Here is a 21,731-nt window from a genome sequence, read left to right as displayed (position 1 = left end):
CAACCTGCGCATCTGAACATTCACAAAAATTTAAAAGCTTGAACTTGAACATAAGGTTATCACTATGAATCAGTACTGAAACAGAGTTGAAAACAGAGGATACTTGTCATGCGTTATGCAAAATCCCACATAAATGTATGAAAACTTCATTAGGCCTTTAGAGTTTTTAGCAAGAAAGAAGTAGACAATGTGTATATTTGGAAAATAATAGACAAAGATTGGTTGAACTAAGATATAGGACACAACAACAAGAAGAACAAGACATAAAGAGAAGATTGTTACAGCTACCAAAAAAAAAAGAGATACAAAAAGTACATAAAAGGTTTTTTAGCAAATTAATACATGTTGTGTTCATTCTTCAACAGAGATTCTTGAAGTAACGCTGAGAAATCCTGATTGTTGAGATTTGATGCAGAGAGTGGGATCTGAGAGAGAGTATTGTCTCCATGGTTATACACGAGTAGCGAGAACTGCTGGCTAGGGTTCAAAGATCGGGTCGTGAGAGAGGAGGAGGAGGAGGGTGTCGATGATGCTAAAGTACTCTGATGATGATGATCCAGTAGTTTGTGTTTCTCCTGCGAAACAAGAAATCGAACCCTTTCTTGGAATGTAGAGATCTTGAGTTCCAAAGAGTCAATCAATACATCCACGTTCTTCGGACTCGGACTCGGACTCGTCTTCCTCCTTTTGTTCGGATTGTCCTTTTCCCCCTCGAGAAACTCAGAAATATCAAAGCTTTTTTTCCTTCTCAAGGAATCGTTTAGCCGACTGTACCTCATAGCCATGTTTCTCACTTTCTCTTTGTCGTTTGGAAAGATTTTTAGGTCTCCATCAGGTCCGTAGTAGATAAGGCACACATCAACTTGACACAGAATCGAGAGCTGTTTGGCTTTCCTAAAGATGGTTTCGAGTCGACTTCTCAAACTCGTTGAAGCTAGTGAGTAGGAAGAAGACGAAGACGAAGGTAGTCGCATGGTGATTCTCTTGTGAAAAAAAACAAAAAAGATCGATGAGAAAGCGAGAATGAAACTACAGTATATGGAAATATTTATAGAGATATATATAGGTCATCATTAGCTAGGGTTAGATAGAAAGAATGATGCGTTTTTTATTTCTTCGTTAATTAATTAGTTTAGGTTAAAAAGTCAAAGAAAAATAAAGCTAAGCCCCTTTTTTGCAAACACTTGTTTCTTATTAAAGTCCCTCACTCACTCTCTCGTCTTCTTCCCCAGAGAGGAGAGACAGTTGCAAGAGCTTACTTCATCACTTCCGCTTAGTCAAACATATTAAAAATTAATTCTTTAATAAACCCACAAAATGTCAACAAAATTGGAAGAAGAAGCAACAACAACACAACAAGTCTTCTCAATCTACAAAACCTCCGCTTCTCAATCTTGTTCACCACTCAACCTCCTAGAGATGTCTTCACTTCAAGATCATCTCTACACTCATTACCACAAACAACGGTTGATTCACCTCCTGATTCGCCCACCGTGTCTTCAATCCCCGATAGCCATGGATCTCGTTGAGGAGGATCAGCAGAAGCTTGGTGAGAGTAGGAGACAGCTGAGGCCGCCGAGCTTTTCTTCTTCTTCTTCTTCTACTCCGCGTGAATCGAAATTGGCGAGTTTGGTTAGGAAAGTTTTGCTTGGATTTAGGGTTACTGCGTGTCTCGTTTCGTTTTCTGTTATGGTTGCTGATAGAGAGATAAAGGATGGGCTCGTGATTCTTTCTACAATTACAAAGAGTTCAGGTTAAAGTTTCAAACTTTTTAAGGATCTGAAGATGTTTTCAAGGAGCACTAGCTTTAAAATAGTTACCTAGATTGTGATATGTTAGTACCAGTTTCGAAGACTAAGTTTAGATTTGGTTCTGTGAAATTTAAAGTTTCTAATAAAGTTTTCCAAGGTTTGATTTTTATCGGAGTGTCAAGTATATTTGGCTTGATTTGCCATTGAAGTCCTTGATTGTGATATGTTAGTACCTTTAAAAGTCTAAGTTTAGGTTTGGTTCTCGTCTGAGCTCAATATGTTTCTTGCTAGATGAGTTTGATCTCACTGGTCAAATTACTGTGTGAAATTTGAAGTTGCTGAAGCTTTCCAAGGTTTGATTTTTATCGGAGTGTCAAGTATTTTTGGTTAGGTGACTCTGACTTGGTTTAATCACTGTGGAATTTGATGCTTTATCTTGAAATTACCCGTAGAAGTCGTTTAAGCTTATGAAGGGATATGACTATGTTTAGGTTTGATGTTCATCTGATGTCGCATAGTTTTGGCTAGATTTGGTTTAAACATTGTATCAAATTTGAAGCTTTCTCTTGAAGTTAGCCGGTTAAGCCAATAAATTTATCAACTGGCAAGGAATTAGACTAAGTTTAGGTTTTGATTTTCATTTGAGGTCAAAAATATTTGGCTAGATTACTCTGATTTGGTTTCAATCTCTCTGTGAAATTTTGAAGCTTTCTGATGAAATTAGCCACGGAAGTCGTTTTGAGCTAATGTGGTTATCTAATGACTTGCTCTAGTTATAACAGTTTCTCTTTGGCTTACTTTTAAAACTGCTAAAATTTCCTGTAAAATGTTTCCTAGAGTTGATTTATTCTTGTGTGTTTTTCTGCATTTTTGGTTGCAGGTTCTGTTTGGCTGCGAATGTGATTGGTTTTGTCTACTCAGGTTTTATGATACGTGATCTTGTATACCTGTTATCTACTAGCATCCGGAGATCACGACCTAACCTGCGGCATCTCTTGGAATTTGTCTTGATCAAGTATGTTCCTTTCTGCCTCTCTATGATTGGAAAACTCTGTGCTTTTAAATCAATCAAATGCTTAGCCAATGACTGAAACTTGATGCGATAGAACTAGCGAGAAGGTGAGACTGGATTTTTATTAGTAAGTCTCATTGGTCTTTTCTGAATATTAATAGACTTCATCCTTGTAAATTTGATCCTCTTACCTAACCTTACCTTTTCCCTTTCATAAGAACATACTGTGATAATTCAAAGACTAAAACATCTCAAGATGCTTGAAGTCTCAAGTATATAACCAAAGATATGGTTGGTTTCATCATTTGAACTAATTTTATCTGATTCATGTACAGACTTCAGTATTATAAGCAGGATTCCTCTGCCTAGACTTGTTAGCTCATTTGGTTTGAGGGCATGGCTCCTTCACCTCATGAGTTCAAGTCCGGCGAATGCAATAAAAAGGAAAATGCTTATCTTCTTCAATTCTTGCCTATTTCACACTTCGTTCAAGTATTCCTCTCTATTTTGTGACATATCATTGATGTTACCGCTCTAGTGATCCATTAAAGTTTCGTGTGTCTAGCTAGGCTTATAATCCCTTGAATTTGAATTCAGCTCTATTCCGGGCCAACATTTCAATATTTATTTGTTTATTTTACCAAAAAAAAAAAAAAAAGATTCTTGATTGCAGGTTCTGTTTGGCTGCGAATGTGATTGGTTTTGTCTACTCAGGTTTTGATATGTGATCTTGTCTACCTGTTATCTACTAGCATCCGGAGATCACGACATAATCTGCGTCATTTCTTGGAATTTGGTCTTGATCAAGTATGTTCCTTCTGCCTCTCTTTTATTAGAAAACTCTGTGCCTTTAAATCAATCAAATGGTTAAAAAAAAAAACAAAGCTTGAAACTTGATGCATGCTATAGAACTAACGAGAAGGTGAGGCTAGATTTTTGGTGAATCCCATTGATCTTTTCTATCATCGATAAGACTTCATATATATGCAACTTTAGTCAAATTTGTTATCAACTAAGTTTCAGGATTTTTACATGGCTGGCTTTAGATACTAGATTCTTTAGGTGGAAAGCTAACAACTTTAACTCCATTTTGGCAAAGTATTGATCATCGTTTGCATTTGTTTCTAGACTTGATTTTTACCTTTCTCCAATTTTGTGACATGGTGTAGCTTGACGACTGGAGCTCAATCTTTCTAGATTTATAATTGTCATGATTGCGTTTAAGTTGTTAGCTTTCCACCTAAAAAATATGGTATATTAATCAATAGTATTATATACAGTTTTTGCATCTGTTTTCTAGAGTTCGTTTTATCTTTCTCTAAGTTTTGAGACATGGTGTTATGCAGGAGGATATGTTGTGCAGCCAGATAAATTGCCAGATTACGTAGTCCCTGATCTCACTGGCTTTAAGGTTTTTCATTACACTTTGTAAACTCTTTTGTTCCTTTTGTCTTTAATTCCTCCATTATGTTGATTGCATCTTCTTACAAGTCTTATTGGTCGAAGCTCCCTAGGTTTGTGCTCCTGATAAATCTTGTTGTTTGTTGTAAGTTTTGTGTTAGGAAACCTGAAATGGGAATGCTTACTTAATGTGTTAAGCTTCCTAGGGGGTTAATTTAGCTCTGCTAAAATATAAATAGCCGATAGTATGTTGCATGCTTCGTAACTGAACATGAGAATAATCCTTGAGAAATCTTCTTTCAAGTCGTATTGGTCGAAGCTCCTTAGGGGTTTGTGATCCTGATTAATATATTGGTTCGTTGTAAGTTTTTGTGTTAGGAACCTGAAATGGGAATGCATACTTTAATTACGTTATGCTTGTTATGTGATTTAGCTGCTCTGCTGATGAATGAATATATATATATATTTGGATTTTACAGCTGAAACCATATGTATCTCAGTGTCCTATACAAGTGAACACAAACGAGTCAACCGAAGCTTCCAAGTAACCATCAGGAGATAGAGATCAAGGGGAGTGGGAAGCTGCTGCAGACATAATGGAAGGGAACGAATCATCTGGCATAATAGCAGTATAAAGACTAGTAGTCAGCATAAGTTGTATATTNCTAAGTTTTGAGACATGGTGTTATGCAGGAGGATATGTTGTGCAGCCAGATAAATTGCCAGATTACGTAGTCCCTGATCTCACTGGCTTTAAGGTTTTTCATTACACTTTGTAAACTCTTTTGTTCCTTTTGTCTTTAATTCCTCCATTATGTTGATTGCATCTTCTTACAAGTCTTATTGGTCGAAGCTCCCTAGGTTTGTGCTCCTGATAAATCTTGTTGTTTGTTGTAAGTTTTGTGTTAGGAAACCTGAAATGGGAATGCTTACTTAATGTGTTAAGCTTCCTAGGGGGTTAATTTAGCTCTGCTAAAATATAAATAGCCGATAGTATGTTGCATGCTTCGTAACTGAACATGAGAATAATCCTTGAGAAATCTTCTTTCAAGTCGTATTGGTCGAAGCTCCTTAGGGGTTTGTGATCCTGATTAATATATTGGTTCGTTGTAAGTTTTTGTGTTAGGAACCTGAAATGGGAATGCATACTTTAATTACGTTATGCTTGTTATGTGATTTAGCTGCTCTGCTGATGAATGAATATATATATATATTTGGATTTTACAGCTGAAACCATATGTATCTCAGTGTCCTATACAAGTGAACACAAACGAGTCAACCGAAGCTTCCAAGTAACCATCAGGAGATAGAGATCAAGGGGAGTGGGAAGCTGCTGCAGACATAATGGAAGGGAACGAATCATCTGGCATAATAGCAGTATAAAGACTAGTAGTCAGCATAAGTTGTATATTTGTTATTGTTACTATTAAAAGATTAATAAACATAAGTTGATCACTATGAATCAGTACTGAAACAGAGTTGAAAACAGAGGATACTTGTCATGCGTTATGCAAAATCCAAAATAAATGTATGAAAACTTCATTAGGCCTTTAGAGTTTTTAGCAAGAAAGAAGTAGACAATGTGTATATTTGGAAAATAATAGACAAAGATTGGTTGAATTAAGATATAGGACACAACAACAAGAAGAACACGACATAAAGAGAAGATTGTTACAGCTACCAAAAAAAAAAAGAGATACAAAAAGTACATAAAAGGTTTTTTAGCAAATTAATACATGTTTTGTTCATTCTTCAACAGAGATTCTTGAAATAACGCTGAGAAATCCTGATGGTTGAGATTTGATGCAGAGAGTGGGATCTGAGAGAGAGTATTGTCTCCATGGTTATACACGAGTAGCGAGAACTGCTGGCTAGGGTTCAAAGATCGGTTCGTGAGAGAGGAGGAGGAGGAGGAGGGTGTCGATGATGCTAAACTCTGATGATGATGATCCAGTAGTTTGTGTTTCTCCTGCGAAACAAGATATCTAACCCTTTCTTGGAATGTAGAGATCTTGAGTTCCAAAGAGTCAATCAATACATCCACGTTCTTCGGACTCGGACTCGGACTCGTCTTCCTCCTTTTGTTCGGATTGTCCTTTTCCCCCTCGAGAAACTCAGAAATATTAAAGCTTTTTTTCCTTCTCAAGGAATCGTTTAGCCGACTGTACCTCATAGCCATGTTTCTCACTTTCTCTTTGTCGTTTGGAAACGTTTTTAGGTCTCCATCAGGTCCGTAGTAGATAACGCACACATCAACTTGACACAGAATCGAGAGCTGTTTGGCTTTCCTAAAGATGGTTTCGAGTCGACTTCTCAAACTCGTTGAAGCTAGTGAGTAGGAAGAAGACGAAGACGAAGGTAGTCGCATGGTGATTCTCTTGTGAAAAAAAACAAAAAAGATCGATGAGAAAGCGAGAATGAAACTACAGTATATGGAAATATTTATAGAGATATATATATATATAGGTCATTAGCTAGGGTTAGATAGAAAGAATGATGCGTTTTTTATTTTTTCACTCTCTCGTCTCATCGATAAAAAGGAAACCTTTACTTTTTTTCTTTCTTTCACGCGCTCTTCGTTTATGAGATACGATTTCCATATCTTGCATAGATTGCGTAATTATGTGTTGATGGTTTTGATTACAACAAAAAGAAATATTTAATTAAAAAAAAAAATCTCATGTATATTCCGATTAAAACAATGAGATTTTGATCTTGATCTTCGCATAAATATTGCACAAGCCACCAAGTCTTCTTACTAGCACCCTATACTGGCTATACATTAACAAAAACACATTGGTCAAGCTCACTTTAGGAACAGAACTAATTGTCTTGGTAAGACTCCTTTGAGGGAGGTTTGTCTTCCCCTGCTTAAGAGTCTCTTCCTCCACACAGTTTGGTTTTCAAATCATTGTTTGTGTGATGTGATGCTTGAGGGGTTGCCCTGAGCTCGAAGAATTATACATACATCACATTTACATTAGAGATAGAGATTGTGAATATTCGACGATCTTTCAGCTCCTCACTTTATAGACCACGGCAACATCAAGAAACTCACGGTTCACTACAACAACGATGTTCATTCCCCTCGCGTTTTGTCAATCTACACACCCAGTCTTGTCTACCTCGACTACTCAGATTATCTAACTTGTCTCTATGAATCGGAGGATTGCTTCGATGCTCTTTTAGAAGCCCGCCTGAATCTTGTTTTCCCACGGAGTGGGAGATGGAGTTATGAACACGGCACCTGTTTAAAAATCGTGAATTCTATCTCTCAGTCTTCAAATCCTTTACCTCTCTTCTTCTACTGTTCAGGCAGGCATGTCTCTGATCTCCATCTCTATCTCTTTCCTTTCTCTTTTTCTTTCTTTCTTCCTGTGTCTTGTTTGATGGTTTGTTTGTTGCAGGTGATGTATGCATGCCTTGATCGAAAAATCTCCTAACCTAGAAACTCTATCCCTTAATTGTTTGTGCGGCTTAAGCGATTGTGGGGTGAACTTTAATGGTGGGAATATTGTGGTGAAGGTGGTTGAGATGCAAGGGTATAAAGGAAGTCTTGAGGAACTGAACCAAGTGAAGTGCTTCTTGAGAGAAATGGAGAATCTTGAAGAGATGAAAGTGAATACTACTGATGAGACAGACAACAAGTTGCAACTCACAAATGATCTTCTTGCTCTTCCTAAACGATTATCCAAATGCAACATCCATGTCGTGTGATCGTGTGTTTTGATACAATTACAATCGGATGTTACTTTGTATTTTGATAGTTTGGTTTCTTCTAGCTATTTTAGTTGGATTTCTAGCTTTTCTTTGTATTTTTATTTTATTTCCTCTAACTCTGTGTTAACAAATCAAGATATCTTAAATTTTGGTAAATAAGCTCCGTTATCAGATTCGTTTGTACTTGTCAAAAGATGATCTCCTAAGTACACACATACATTTTCATTGTTATACTTGTCAAAGACCACTGAGATGTATATCTCCACAACTCACACTGGCGTGGTCGTTTTGTTGCTTGCTACCCATTATGCATATCTCTGCAACTTTTATTATGTCCCACCATCAAGACCACCTTTTTATCCCTTGTGATTAGCCGTATAAACGAGACCTTGAGTTAATGTAAAGAAAAGCTTAACAAAAATGCAAATATCAAATGAAAAAAATAGATAAATTATACCCCTTGCTCATTGCTGTAAAGATATAACATAGCCAAAAGTTTTTAAAATGGATAAATCATCCGCAAAAGGAGACTCATGTTCACTGCTATAATAGCAATAACCTGAAGAGATGAAGAGATCATCACTAGGTAGAATGTTGGAAGAAGAAGAAAGAAGAGTTTTTAATTCTTTGCTTCAACGGAGTTTCTTCTTTGTCTTTGTCTTTGTCTCGACAATGTTGTTGGCAACAGCTGCACAAATCTTTTTCCAGCAACGGAAAGAAATGAGTAACGGTATCAAGATCCACCATCCGTTAGCACCAATGTAGTATGAGTAATAGTAGAATGAGTTTGTAGCAAAGTTGTCTCCTTCCAAGATAGCAGTAATGAAGTAAACCAAACATCCATAGAGCTGTCCAAGCGAAATCGCAAGCTGAAGCACGTAGCTATACGACTTCTCCTTAGCAATGGCATATCTGATTTTACATCAACAACAACAATATTCAACTACTCACACAAAAACCAAATGGCAAAGATACTACTTTCACTTGAAATGAAATGGAACTTACATAGCTAAGAGACAAACAGGGCCAACGATAACAGCAGTGATCCCTTCAATAGATACAATTGCAGAATCCCTACCTGCGTATCTCGAATCACCTTTGCTGTATTCTTTCCCTATGAAAGAAACAATCTTTAAGCTAATTACAGACTTCAGCGAGACTTCAGCGAGAAGAAGAGGAACTTACAGACTTCAGCGAGGTAGCAAGAAGTGTTGTCCTTGAAAAACTCAGGGGTGAAAACGAAATAGCCTTCGAGGATAATGTGAGTGAGACCAGTGAATGCCCACCAACACATTAGCAATTTCTCAACTTTAGCTTTCTTCCTCCCTGAAACCAAACCAAACCAACCAACCCATCAGCAAACAATTCTCTAATTGAACTGGGTCAAAACTAAAGATCAATTCTTTTAATCTGTTAAAGTTTCAAGTTTAAAAGGATGATCTGGTTTTGACAGACAATGCAGAGACTGAGGTGGAGCGGGAATTGGATTTTACCTAAGAGAAGCCAGACGAGGGAGACGACAAGGAGGGAAGCACCGAGGTAGACAGCGAGGATGGTGGACATAGACATTGAGATTGGTACGTATCCCGGCAGTTTCAGATCTCTCGGAACGTAAGGATGCGCTGCTTCCTCCATGTCTTTTGTTTTTCCTCTCTCTAACTCTCTGTGTTTCTTCTGGTCAACGACCAACAATGTTGAGTTGTAGAGCTACTACTAGATCTGATCGATGTGCCACTAGTAAGTAATCTCGATCCGAGTAATTCACTCGTCCTTTGTTTTTAATAGCCCTGGGAAAAAAAACCGGAACCCAAAAACCGAACCGGAAAATTGGACCCGAATCTGAACCCGGAATCTAGGATTTACCCTATTGGATCTTAAACTCCTCTACTCGAAAACCCGAACCGAACCCGAATCCGAAAATATCCGAAATAAAAATAGATATTAATAATTTAGGACCCGAATACCCGATTTTTTAACTAGAATACCCGAAACTATATCCGAAATTTCAAAACTTTATCCAAAATTCCGAGTATTTACCCGAAAATTCGGATATTTATCCAAAAAACCGAGATTTACCCAAAAATTATCGGGTATTCGGGTAAACTTTTGGGTTTTTATGTATCCAAAAATAATTGGGTTTTTTGCTGTTCTAAAAATCTATACCCGATCCAACCCGAAAAGACCCGAACCAAAACTGAACCAAATTTTTACATTTACCCGAATGGATCCTAAACTCCTCTACCCGAAAACTCAAATCCGAACGATTCCTATCCGAACCCGATCCGAGTACCTGAATGCCCATGGCTAGTTTTTAATAATTGGTCAATATGAGTTGATCCACCGAATTTATTGTTTTTTATTAAGTCTGAGACACGTAAGTCAAACAGTGTCAGGAGAGTAAACGTCTCAAAACTCCCTAAAATTTTTTGACAAATCTCTTATCTCCCTCTCTATTCTTCATACCCTCACTTTTTTTAATAAGAGATGGTGAGACGATTTTAGCCTTCTAATTTCATTGATTTAGATTAAAATTTTTAAATAAAAAAACATATCCAGCTCTCGTTTTCGACCCGATAAACCCACTCGAAACCCACCTGGTTACTCACGTCTCAATCCAGCCGCCGGCGATTCTTCCGTCGTCGGAGCTCCTACCGCTGTCGTTCTTCACCAAATCAAGTTGAATCAAGTTGTTCTTCAAAATGCAGGTGCGTTACTTCACTTTAGAGTTGCTTTTGGTTGAATTTGTTTTTGATTTGTAAATATAGAAATTCAATTGGATTTAGATCGAAGAAAGCTTAGCACATTGGGTGTTTTACAAAGGTTTATGGGTCGATTGAGCTATCTATTAGATAAGAAAGGGATTTGGCTTTCGATTTCAGTGAATTAACTCGATTAGAACTCGTGTACCATTCGATTCGATTTTGATAGGAGAGAGAAGGTGGTGAAACTGGTAATACTGATATTTTTAGTAAAACTAGTAAAACTAGTAGTAGTACTAATTATGATTTTTTTATATTGGTTGGTTTGGCAGGATACAATATGCGAGAACGTCAGCCTACATTTTAAATATGAAGGACGCATGTATAGTATAATGTTTAAGAGGAATATAACATTGTTGATGTTAAAAGCAAGGATACAGAGGAAGCTTGGGTTTGTTGAAAGTAACGTTCAGTTGCAGCTGAGCTACAAGCCACTACTGGTAGAAACATTGGAGCATTGTGAGCTTAATGATGATGAGGATGTTAATGTTTATCTAGACTCCGTTAATTATGAGAAGCGAAGATGTATGTTGTTTGTGAATGTCATCCCTTCTGAGCCTCAGCCTGAGCAAGTTCCCATAGTGCCCATAGTGCCCACAGTGCCCACAGTGCCCATAGGGGACCAAAGTTCTGTTGGTATGAACTATGAAAACCAACATGCGAAGGATGGTGAAATCGGACCTAACGCCATTGTTGTCTACGTAGGCAAAGAAAAGGCTGTAGAGGGTGATTCTAATAAAGAGGGTGAAGCTGAATCACGTGATGAAGGTGATGAATATACTGAGCCACGCCCTGTTGTAGAACCGTGTAAGTATATTGAACCATGGGATGACGGTTTGGATCTGACTAAACTTCAAGAATTTCCAAACAAGAAGGCATTGCAAGATGTGGTGGATAGAGCTTCATTCGCTAACTGTTTTAGTTTTGAAATAGTAAAGTCGGACAAGGTGCGTTATGTGGTCAAATGTCCTAAAGAAGGATGTAACTGGGGTTTACGAGGTGGTAGGATTCGAGGTACAGATATTTTCTCGATTAGAAGGCACAACAAGATGCATACATGCTCTCGGGCTAGTCAAAGTTCAAGCAATAGTAAGAGGCAAGGCACTCCACAATTAGTTGCTTCTCTTTTACATGGTGATTATCCAGGGCAAATGGAAACTCCACCTCCGAAAATTATCATGGATCTTGTCAAGACAAAATTAGGTGTTGATATATCATATTCCACGGCGTTGAGAGGGAAAAATCAAGCTGTTACTGATTTGAAAGGTAGCCCAGAAGAAAGCTACAAGATGTTGCGATGTTATCTGCACATGTTAGAGAAGGTTAATCATGGTACAAGATCATATGTGCATTGCGATGAGAATAATAAATTCATGTACTTGTTCATAGCTTTGGGAGCTAGCATTGAAGGATTTAAAGTCATGAGGAAAGTTATAACTATGGATGCAACTTTTCTAAAGAACGGATATAAGGGTGTTCTTGTTTTTGCGTCGGCTCAAGATCCTAACCGTCACCATTATCCCTTGGCGTTTGGTGTTCTTGATGGTGAGAATGATGCAAGTTGGAATTGGTTTTTGGAGATGTTGAAAACCGTTGTTGGGGATTCTTCTGAAATAGTATTTATGACTGACAGAAATACAAGTCTCATAAAAGCTATAGCTAATGTGTATCCTCTGGCTCATCATGGTTTTTGTATATGGCATTTATCCCAAAATGTGAAAGGTTATGCTCGTAACGTGAACAAAGACGTTGTTGCATGGAGATTCATGGAGTGTAGTAGGTTTTACACAGTGGCTGAGTTCAACATTGCTTACGCATCTTTTACGACAAGATATCCTTCTGCTGCCAAGTATCTTGAAGAATCTACCCAGAAAGAAAGATGGGCACGATGTGTTTTTCCAGGAGATAGATACAACCTAGACACAAGCAACTGTGTTGAATCGTTGAACAGTGTATTCAAAGATGCAAGGAGGTACTCCTTGATACCCATGCTTGATGCAATACTTAAAAAATTCTCTGAATGGTTTAATGAACATCGAAAAGATGCTGTGTCTGGATCAGTCGCAAATAAATTGGTGCCTTTAGTGGAGAACTACTTACATGATTTATGGGCAACTGCTGAGAAACTAAAGGTGATAGAGCTAAATGGTTTCGAGCTTGAATACAATGTCATTGACAGTGACGGAAAGCCTTATTTGGTGAAGTTGCGATTGAGAAGTTGCAGTTGTAGGTTTTTCGATATACAAAAGTATCCTTGTGTGCATGCATTGGCGTCTTTCATTACATACCAAAAATATGGAGGTAAGGATTTCGAGTTACATGAGTTGTGTTCTAAGTATTATTGGACGGAGCTGTGGGCAATTGCATATTGCAGGACAATTTATTTAGTACCTGATAAGTCTCGATGGGATGTCCTAGATGACGTCCAAGATATGGAGATCATACCTCCGAATCGGAAAATAAGAGGGGGAAGAAAGAAAACAAAAAGGTATGCATCTGCTGGGGAAAAACGACCAAAAACTCGACCTAGGACGCAGAATAAAAGGCGCCGGAGACAAGGACTCCAATGGTTGTTATTTGGAGATAATGTTCATGTTTGATTCACCTCTTCATGTATCAATTGTGTTTGGTTTGATACTTAATGTAAAACTTGGTTTGAAACTTAATTTGAAGTCTATTAATATTTTCTTCTTTCAAAATATGTGTATATGAGAGAGTATAACTGGCAGAACTGGCAGAACTAAGATAAAACTGGTAAAAATAATAAAATTGGTACTACCTAAAATCAATACATATTGTATAATACATATTGTATAGTATAAATGTTCTACATAGGTTTCTACTATAAATGAATAATTTTCGAAAATATACCAATTTTAATTTATTTATTGAAGAATCTCAACAAGTGTTTCCTTACACTTTTAATGTCACTTTGTAAATAATTACCAAGTAAGCATGAAAAAAGTTATAGAATTATAAGTTTTAACTTATGAAGTTGCAAAAAGCTTGTAATTGTATGTTAGTTAAGTTTAATCAACTGTAAAACTAAAAAAAGTAATGCTAAGGTTTAGTAAAACTAATTAAACTGAGAAACCTCTAAAGTACAACTATTTGCAAGTTTAGTGCAACCGCATTACTCGGTAAAACTGTGTGTGAACACACAGTGTGAACGCACACATCTTTTACACGTGGCCAGAATTGCGTTTTTTCTTTCTTTTTTGACGATAGCATTGCGTTTTTCTTTCTTTCTTTCTTATTTTATCTTCACTCCAGCTCATTCTCCATTCTCAGCCATTCATTCATTTTCTTCTTCGAAACCTAAAGTACACCGAGTCCTCCTTCTCTCATCTTCAAAGTCGAAGATCCTAGATCTATTTCTCTCCTTCTCAAACTATGGAACAATTTGAGGCCGACCCATACTATGCTGATCAGAAGAAGGCGAGGAAGTTACAAGCATGGCGAGAAGCCATAGCCGATGGTGATTTTGGCATGCCTCGAATTTGCCCATGTGGCAAACGAATCGTCAATGAGATCTCTCCAACAGAAACAGAGAAAAAGAGATGGTTTACTTGCGTTAAGTATAAGGTAAATTAAATTTAATCAAATACAATTGAGATACCTGATTTTGTTAACTGTTCGTTGATATAATTTGCAGGATGATGGATTGCACAGGCGGAAAAATTGGGCTGATGCAATTGAAGAAGAAACCCAAACCTTAAGGAAAGATGTTGATAACCATTGGGAGAGATTGAAGGAATTTGAACCCCATCATACTAAGATCTATAATTTGCAGATGGAGCTTAAGGAGAAGAGTGACGAGATTGCCAAACTAAAGGAGGAGTTGGCGTTGCTTACCACTCGAGTCGATCTCCTGGATAGGTTGTGTTTCGATTGATATTATCTGAGTCGATCTCATTCTACGTTGGTTTAAAACTTGTTGAATCAGATTCTGTTTCTTATCTTTTCCTTGAATTCTCTTGTTGAATCAGTTTCTTATCTTTCATGTGACTTCTCTTGTTTAATCATGATGTTCTATGTGACTTCTAGGATTATGCCTCCTTCTTGAATTGAATCATGTTCTATATTTTTCTTATATGAATTCTCTAGTTTTTGTTTAGTTTTACGTAGTTTTACCAAAAATACGAACGGAAAATCCAAGAAAATAACGTAGTTTTACATAGTTTAACTAGTAATACCAGTACCAATCGCAAATCCAACAAAATAACAAAGTTTTACATAGTTTTACTAGTACTACGATGACAAATCAAAGAAAATAACATAGTTTTACTACTTCTTAGACCTTTTCCTCTTCGTCCCTCTCCCTCCTTCTTGCGAAGTACTCGGTTGCTCATCAGCTACAGGCGCCTGACATGAAACCAAATTTTGTTAACACCTTCTAGTATTATCAAGTATTACTATAGTATTACGAAGTATTACCTTTGGTTTCTCTTGCTCTTTCACATATACTTCCAACGGTTCGATCCTTTTTTCAAGCCCATCAATCTTCGCCGAAATGTTATCGAACTGGGTTTTCATATCCTGCTTCATGGTCCTTAGAAGATCCACCAACTCAACAGTATCTTCTCTCGGTTGTTCATTGGCGACTATTTCCTCATTCGCATCGTTTTGTCCTGAACGAGTAGCCACATCGGCTGTGTACATCTCCTCCAAAAGTACAGGTAGTCCTCTACGAAGGCGCCACATCCAATTGGCAACAACGACATCATGGGTATCCTCTTCCTCAGCTTCTTCCATGATTAAATCGAGAAGAGGAATTTCTTCATCATTATGAGGGATCACACTAGCAATTGCCTGTGTAAACGACCTACTTTAGATACATTACAAACCAATTTATTCAAATGATTAATAATGGCAATTGCTAGGATAACTAACCGTTGTTGTACCAAGTGTATCACCAATATTCTTTAGAGGAAAACCTTTCTGACCGGTCCTCTTAAATTTCCTCCTGCACATCCTAGGACAACTTGCATCCGCCTCAGGAATTTGGTCAACGTAAGTGTTCGCCAAAATTGGAACTGCCTCAAATAGTAAAAACTACACAACACAAGGAAAAAAACTAAAATCAGCTTCACTTATAAGAAATATCAACAATGAGAAAACTTCAAATTTTAAACTAACTAACCTCCAATGGAATACAGAAACCTGGAACAGGCCATAATGCATTCTCTTTAACCACGACCCCATTAAAATGACTCATTGTATGGGAAATCTCTTCTAGCATGTTCTCGAATGATAATCTCCCCCAAGGAAAAGACACACAAAAACCTAGATCATTCACTGCGCTTACAACAAAATCATCGATACCCATTGCATCTCTCCCCGAGTCTTTTGTATAGCCTGCAATGATGCTTCCTAAAAAGTAGAGAACCGCCATCTTCAACCTATCACGAGTACGATCTGGTTGCATTACCAATAGGTGTCTCCTCACATCTTCAAGTGTAATCTTTTTTTTTCGTAAAAAATATTTCCTTCGAAACACGGTACCGCCGGCTTCCTTGTAATCAAGTGGATAGCACCGACAATCTAATCCAGACATCAAAGCATGTTCTCTCAGACCATACCGGATTGGAACACCATTCACAACAAACCATGCTTCCTTCTTTTTTTCGATTTTAGCCGTTCGAAGTAAGAGCATCCACATTCCCATAAGCTTGTGGTTTGGTTCCCTTGGCATGTGAAAAATGTGCTTGAATTGTGGATGATTCTCAAACCAATCCCTCTCAGAACTAGTTAGTGGATGCTCTAATTTATCCAGCGTTTTCAAAGTTTCAAAAATATGACACCTAGTCGATAGCTTGATTTTCTTGTTGTACTGGCTAGGCTCGAAGTGCATTCCTAAAGGTTTCATCGCTTCTGTTTCCTCCGATTCCTGCAACAATATCAGTTTTATATAAGTTATACCAATTATACAACAACTAGTTCTACCAGTTCTACTAGTTCTACACCACCTAGTTGTACCAGTTCTACTAGTTCTACACCCAATAGTCGCACAAGTTCTACTAGTTCTACACCAATAGTTGCACCAGTTCTACTTGATCAATTTCAAATTCCAATGAGTTTTCAAATTCCGAACGAATGACACAGACTTGTTGTACTTACACTTGCATCGTTGTCCTCCTCGTGCTCCATCTCACTTTCGCTTGTACTCCTTCTCGAGTTACCTGCCGAGTTCGAACTTCCCTCCTTATCTTCTTCTTCTTCTTCTTCTCCTTCATCGTCTTTTTCTTCCGATTCTTCTCCTTCATCGTTTTCTTCTTCCCCTTCATCGTCTTTTTCTTCCCCTTCTTCACAATCTTCTCCTTCATCGTCTTTTTCTTCCGATTCTTCTCCTTCATCGTTTTCTTCTTCCCCTTCATCGTCTTTTTCTTCCCCTTCTTCACCTTCTTCTCCTTCATCGTTTTCTTCTTCCCCTTCATCGTCTTTTTCTACCCCTTCTTCACATTCTTCTCCTTCATCGTTTTCTTCTTCCACTTCATCTTTTTCTTCTTCCCCTTCATCGTTTCCTTCTTCCCCTTCATCGTTTCCTTCTTCTTCTCCATCGCTTGATTCCACAGAAGTAGATCTCTCGTTATCTCCTCCTTCTTCATCATCTTCTTCTCCATTACTTGATTCCGGAGTAGCGGATTTTGCTTTCTCTACTTCGTTCGCATTTTCTCTTCCGACCACCGGATTGGGTTCCTCCAAAACTCGACTTTCACTTTCTTCCGCCACCGTACTCAAAGCTCTCTCTCCTCCTACTGTCGCCGGACTCAAACCCGACACACCTACTTCCGGCGAATCGGATTTTGCTTTCGAACCACCATCTCCTTCTGAGATCTTCTTCTCTTTCAAACGCTCACTCCTCCTCCTCACAAGACCCCCCCTTGTTTTCACCATCTTCTTACTCTATTTTTGGTTGATTGAATGAAAACGAGAAAACCCTAGTTCTACAGTTTTACCCAAATCGATTCGAATTTCCCGAAGAAAGAGAAGAGTGACGAGAGAGAGAGCAGTTTTGTTTTTTAAAAAAAACCGATTCAGTTTTTTTTTGGGTTTTAGATCCGATTCAGTTTTGGTAGATACTACTCAGGTATTTTTTGTAAATATCTAATTTTTCTATGGACAAGAGTGTAAAACAACACATTCTCAGATTTAAAAAAAAATCAAAAATAAATGCCAAAAAAGAGAGGGACTTTTGAGATTGTCAGAACATAGAAAGGAACTTTTGAGACGAAAACTCATGTCAGGATGGCCGAGTGGTCTAAGGCGCTGCGCTCAAGTCGCAGTCTTCGTGAGAGGGCGTGGGTTCAAATCCCACTCCTGACAAATCTTTTTTTTTTCTCTTTTTTTTTTCTTTTCTTTTTGAATTATAAATACATGAAAAAGAATTATATCTTCTAGGCTTATACAAGGTCCATATCTCAATCTCGAGTGAACAACTCAATCCAAACGTCACATGGGCTGGACGAGAAAAAGACCTTCTAAGGCCTATATACGTTCTTGTTTCTTCGCATACGTCGGCAGACACTAAAGACAAAAGAATCTACTCAGAAGAACCACCACATACGACAAAAAGCAAACGAGAGAGCGACTGTGATCACACGTGATACGCCGTGACACGTAGATGGTGGTGAACCACTGCTTTCGTCCAGAGCACCTTCGTAAACCATCTGCGACTGCGACTGCGACTCCGACGATGACGTCTTACTCCCGGAGCTTGAACTTGATGTCGTCGTCATTGTCTCTGTACTGTGTTCCTCCGCTGATTTTAGGCTGCAAAATAAAAGAATAATAAGTGCTTTGAAGCGTGACAAACGATTTCTATCATAATGGCTAATAATGATTATAAGTGACTTCGATTATACAACAAGCAACTTTTTTAATAATCATCATTAGTGTAAAGTTAGTCAGCCACTATGATTATAAAGTAATTATTTCCAGGGCCGGCTCAAACTTTTCTTGCACTTTGTGCCAAATTTTTTTTTTCTCCTAATTTACAGGTCTTATTTATAAATTTTCAGTATTTTGGGGTTTTTTTAATCAAAATATGAAACATTGAAGAGCCTAAAAATCTTATAATTTTTTCCAAAATATTGTGACATGGTGCAAATGCACTTTGTGCATTGGGTCAGCGCCGGCACTGATTATTTCTAACCACCAATTTTTACACGAATCGGGTGAAAAGTAAATAGACCAAGCAATTAACCTGGTGTTGGGAGAAGGACAGAACGTGATGACGTAGTTGGGAGATTTAGCGCACGTAAATGTACTAGACTTATCGTCATACGCGTAGCTATAGGCGCGTGGACACGCGCTCTTGAAGACCCTCGAGTACGAAGAAGGCTTACACGTATCAGGCGACCCAAACGCGCCGCTGCAGCAATACTCCGGCTCCCGAAACGCCTCGCACGCGCTTTTACAAGCCATCGCCACCGTCCCTCCCTTATCGCCTCCTCCGACGCTATTCACCCTTAGCTCCGACGGACACGAGCCGTTTAAATCGACGACGCAGCCTGTAGTGCTGCAATTCAGGCCGGAACCGCCTTGAGGAGCCACCAGCATCTGCACATTGTAGCCGTCGACGAGGCTCACGTCGTAGAAATCGAGTCCTCCGGAGCCGTCGAGAGTGAATTCAGCTAGAGTCGCCGGAGGAGCAGCTCCGGTTCCGGAGCATTCGAGTTTTCCGGAACCGCAATCACCGGTGGCGCATGTAAATCTTCCATCGGAACCGGTGGAGCAGAGTGTCCTTCCCCAGAACCGACCGCCCCATGAAGATGGTGCGTCGATTGTACGCGTCTCCCCTTTTTGAAGAACGAAGCCGGTGGTCGGCAACGGAGGAACTCCGGCGTTAGATAAAATTCCCGGCCAAACTGTGTAGTCGCATTTGTTCGCTATTGTGAAGCTCCTCGACATAGCTCCTGCGATTATAATACAAATTAAGAAACTTTAAAAATGATTACACAGTCGTTGAGATTTACAGATACATTAGAGAAAGATTCTTACCGGAGAAGAACAAGTTCGATAACAAGAAGAAGAAGAAGAAGATCAATGCCATGATTGTGTTGAAGGGATAATGTGAACGCTCTCTGTTTCTTCTTCTTCTTGATAGAGCGAAACAGAGATGGTGAGAAACAGAGGAGTGTGATTTTAAAGAGTTTTAATTCTGTTGACGATCTTTTTTAATGAGCTACAATCAAGTGTTGCTGTGTGTTTTGTATGTTACGGTATGTCTGACCACGTGGTTCATTTAGCCGTTGTGATCAAACGGTTACTGACAAATGAGTCTCTGACAAAAAGATAAAAGTGAGAAGAAACATTTAGCCTACTACTATACTAGATTGCTCTTTTTCTGGTCGGCTCTAAGTAAAAAATATCTCATTTCTCAACCATGTCTTGTTATAACTCATATGATATTTTATGGCTTGAAAAAAGGTAACGTTATAAAGTTAAACACTTAAACGCAAATGAATTAGTCTAACCCAAAATCAACTAAACTACTCAAGTGTTCAATTATCCTAAGAAACCATTACTTGTTTTAATGGAAGCATGTAAATATTTATTATATAGAAGAGTTTCATTTGATAATGTTTATCGATTTAGGTTGGATAGTACTCATCTCATTGTCAGAGGATTGGTTAGCTACCACACAATCTACATATTGCTGTCACTTTCTCTAACCATTTTTGTTTCCTTTGTTGACATCGGGTATCTCTATCAATGTATCATTTTAACTTAGAGCCAAAAAATGGTAGCAAAGGAATGATAAAAGATTAAATAACTCCCTTTTTAGCAAAATATAACTAAAAAAAAACTTATCTTTAAAATTACAGCAATTGGGAAACAAAAATAACAGTTTTGTTCCACTATACTTGCTACCAGTGCCGGCGTTGATGCGGTGCAAGCGGTGCTTTTGCACCAGGTTTCATTTAAAAAAAAAAATTAGAAGGCTTTGAGCCCTCAAAGTTTTATATTTTTGATAAAAATGATTCTAAATTTATGAAATCTACAATTAACACCTTAAAAACATCAATTTTTTTTTTTTGCACCATGTCCAACAACAACTTGAGCCGGGCCTGCTTGCTACAGAATGTCAAAGTCTCTTGGATCAGTAGACTTCAACGTTCCATTGCTCTGCCTTCTCTAACTGCTTCTTGTAATCAAACCAGTCAATACCTAAAACCATCACAAAAGAAAAACCATGAATTCATTAGAGTGTTATTTGCTTATGCAATGGATGAGTATTATTTATTTGCTCTTTTTTTTACCGTCATTTGCAGCCAATGAGACCATAATGTCATTGATTCCTTTCTCCATTCCCTTAAGTCCACATACGTAGAAAAAAGTGTTGTCTTTCTTCAACAACTCCCATAATTCAGCTGCGTACCGAGTCTAGATATACATTTTCTCTCCTTTGTCGTTGGCCTGTTCTCTGCTTATATATCACGTAATCCACCATGAAGTTCTCAGGGGCCTTTGCTTTCATCTTATCAAACTCCTGATGTTAAATAAACACACAACAACAAAAAAATAATCAGGTTGAGTTATTTTGAATTGGAAGGATTTGAAAAAAAACTAGCAGGAACCAGATCAAGAAGAGTTTATGTATGTATGCCTCTTGGTAGAGCAATGAGCTCTAGTGGTTGGTGCACCCAAGAAAAGCCAAGCTAAGCCATTGAACTGCATGATGAGTATTACAAGGTAGTATTAAATTTTGATATGTTTAATTGTTATCAATTGCTATGAGAACGTTTCAAAACGGGGTAACGATTTTTTTCAATTTTAGTTATTGGTGTGATCATTAATGTGCTGATTTTTTAAAAAAATTTCATTCAATAATTTTATTTAATACTCCGAATAGAACTAAACTGAATATCTGAAATCTGAATTAAACAAAATTATCCGAAACGTTCAGGCGTCTCAACTTCCTTACCAACTAGTCCAAATTATTGACACCAAACACATCTGTTTAAACCAGATTATCCGAAATTCTTAACGTTTAGTCAATAAGGCGTCTGCGTCTCTACTCTAATAAAACTCAGTGATCCAATTCTTAACACCAAACACATTTGTTTAAACCAGATTATCCGA

The 21,731-nt window shown here is 38.0% G+C and overlaps 6 protein-coding genes, 1 long non-coding RNA gene, 1 other non-coding gene and 2 pseudogenes across 8 annotated transcripts; 6 read left to right on the top strand and 4 right to left on the bottom strand.

Moving 5' to 3' along the window:
- On the bottom strand, window positions 70-1,014 carry LOC104756357 (agamous-like MADS-box protein AGL75). Its single transcript, XM_010478929.2, has one exon. It carries the CDS (start codon window positions 972-974, stop codon window positions 336-338), a length of 639 nt encoding a protein of 212 aa, XP_010477231.1. The 5' UTR covers window positions 975-1,014; the 3' UTR covers window positions 70-335.
- Window positions 1,220-4,818, top strand: LOC104756356 (annotated as a pseudogene).
- On the top strand, window positions 4,859-5,713 carry LOC104756355. Its single transcript, XR_762301.2, has 2 exons — window positions 4,859-4,922; window positions 5,392-5,713. It is a non-coding gene; the product is annotated as an uncharacterized LOC104756355 (long non-coding RNA).
- On the bottom strand, window positions 5,894-6,572 carry LOC104759303 (agamous-like MADS-box protein AGL75). Its single transcript, XM_010482249.2, has one exon. It carries the CDS (start codon window positions 6,530-6,532, stop codon window positions 5,894-5,896), a length of 639 nt encoding a protein of 212 aa, XP_010480551.1. The 5' UTR covers window positions 6,533-6,572.
- Window positions 6,901-7,881, top strand: LOC109130192 (annotated as a pseudogene).
- Window positions 8,312-9,638, bottom strand: LOC104756354 (probable 3-beta-hydroxysteroid-Delta(8),Delta(7)-isomerase). The gene is made up of 4 exons (XM_010478928.1): window positions 9,378-9,638; window positions 9,070-9,210; window positions 8,890-8,998; window positions 8,312-8,796 (listed from the first exon to the last, which is right to left on the bottom strand). Exons 1-4 carry the CDS (start codon window positions 9,517-9,519, stop codon window positions 8,517-8,519), a joined length of 672 nt encoding a protein of 223 aa, XP_010477230.1. The 5' UTR covers window positions 9,520-9,638; the 3' UTR covers window positions 8,312-8,516.
- LOC104759302 lies at window positions 11,171-13,243 on the top strand. The gene is made up of 3 exons (XM_010482248.1): window positions 11,171-11,450; window positions 11,577-12,124; window positions 12,224-13,243. The coding sequence occupies exons 1-3, from the start codon at window positions 11,171-11,173 to the stop codon at window positions 13,241-13,243; spliced, it is 1,848 nt and encodes a 615-aa protein (XP_010480550.1).
- LOC104756352 lies at window positions 13,951-14,642 on the top strand. The gene is made up of 2 exons (XM_010478927.2): window positions 13,951-14,228; window positions 14,299-14,642. The coding sequence occupies exons 1-2, from the start codon at window positions 14,037-14,039 to the stop codon at window positions 14,536-14,538; spliced, it is 432 nt and encodes a 143-aa protein (XP_010477229.1). The 5' UTR covers window positions 13,951-14,036; the 3' UTR covers window positions 14,539-14,642.
- TRNAL-CAA lies at window positions 17,886-17,969 on the top strand. Its single transcript has one exon. It is a non-coding gene; the product is annotated as a tRNA-Leu (tRNA).
- On the bottom strand, window positions 18,012-20,018 carry LOC104756351 (thaumatin-like protein 1). Its single transcript, XM_010478926.2, has 3 exons — window positions 19,647-20,018; window positions 18,850-19,561; window positions 18,012-18,416 (listed from the first exon to the last, which is right to left on the bottom strand). The coding sequence occupies exons 1-3, from the start codon at window positions 19,696-19,698 to the stop codon at window positions 18,191-18,193; spliced, it is 990 nt and encodes a 329-aa protein (XP_010477228.1). The 5' UTR covers window positions 19,699-20,018; the 3' UTR covers window positions 18,012-18,190.

This window comes from Camelina sativa, chromosome 17 (assembly GCF_000633955.1).
Source record: "Camelina sativa cultivar DH55 chromosome 17, Cs, whole genome shotgun sequence".
In the NCBI taxonomy this organism is placed as follows: Eukaryota; Viridiplantae; Streptophyta; class Magnoliopsida; order Brassicales; family Brassicaceae; genus Camelina; species Camelina sativa.
Note: the sequence above shows the minus strand (reverse complement) of the source record. Positions and strands in the feature narration are given on the sequence as shown.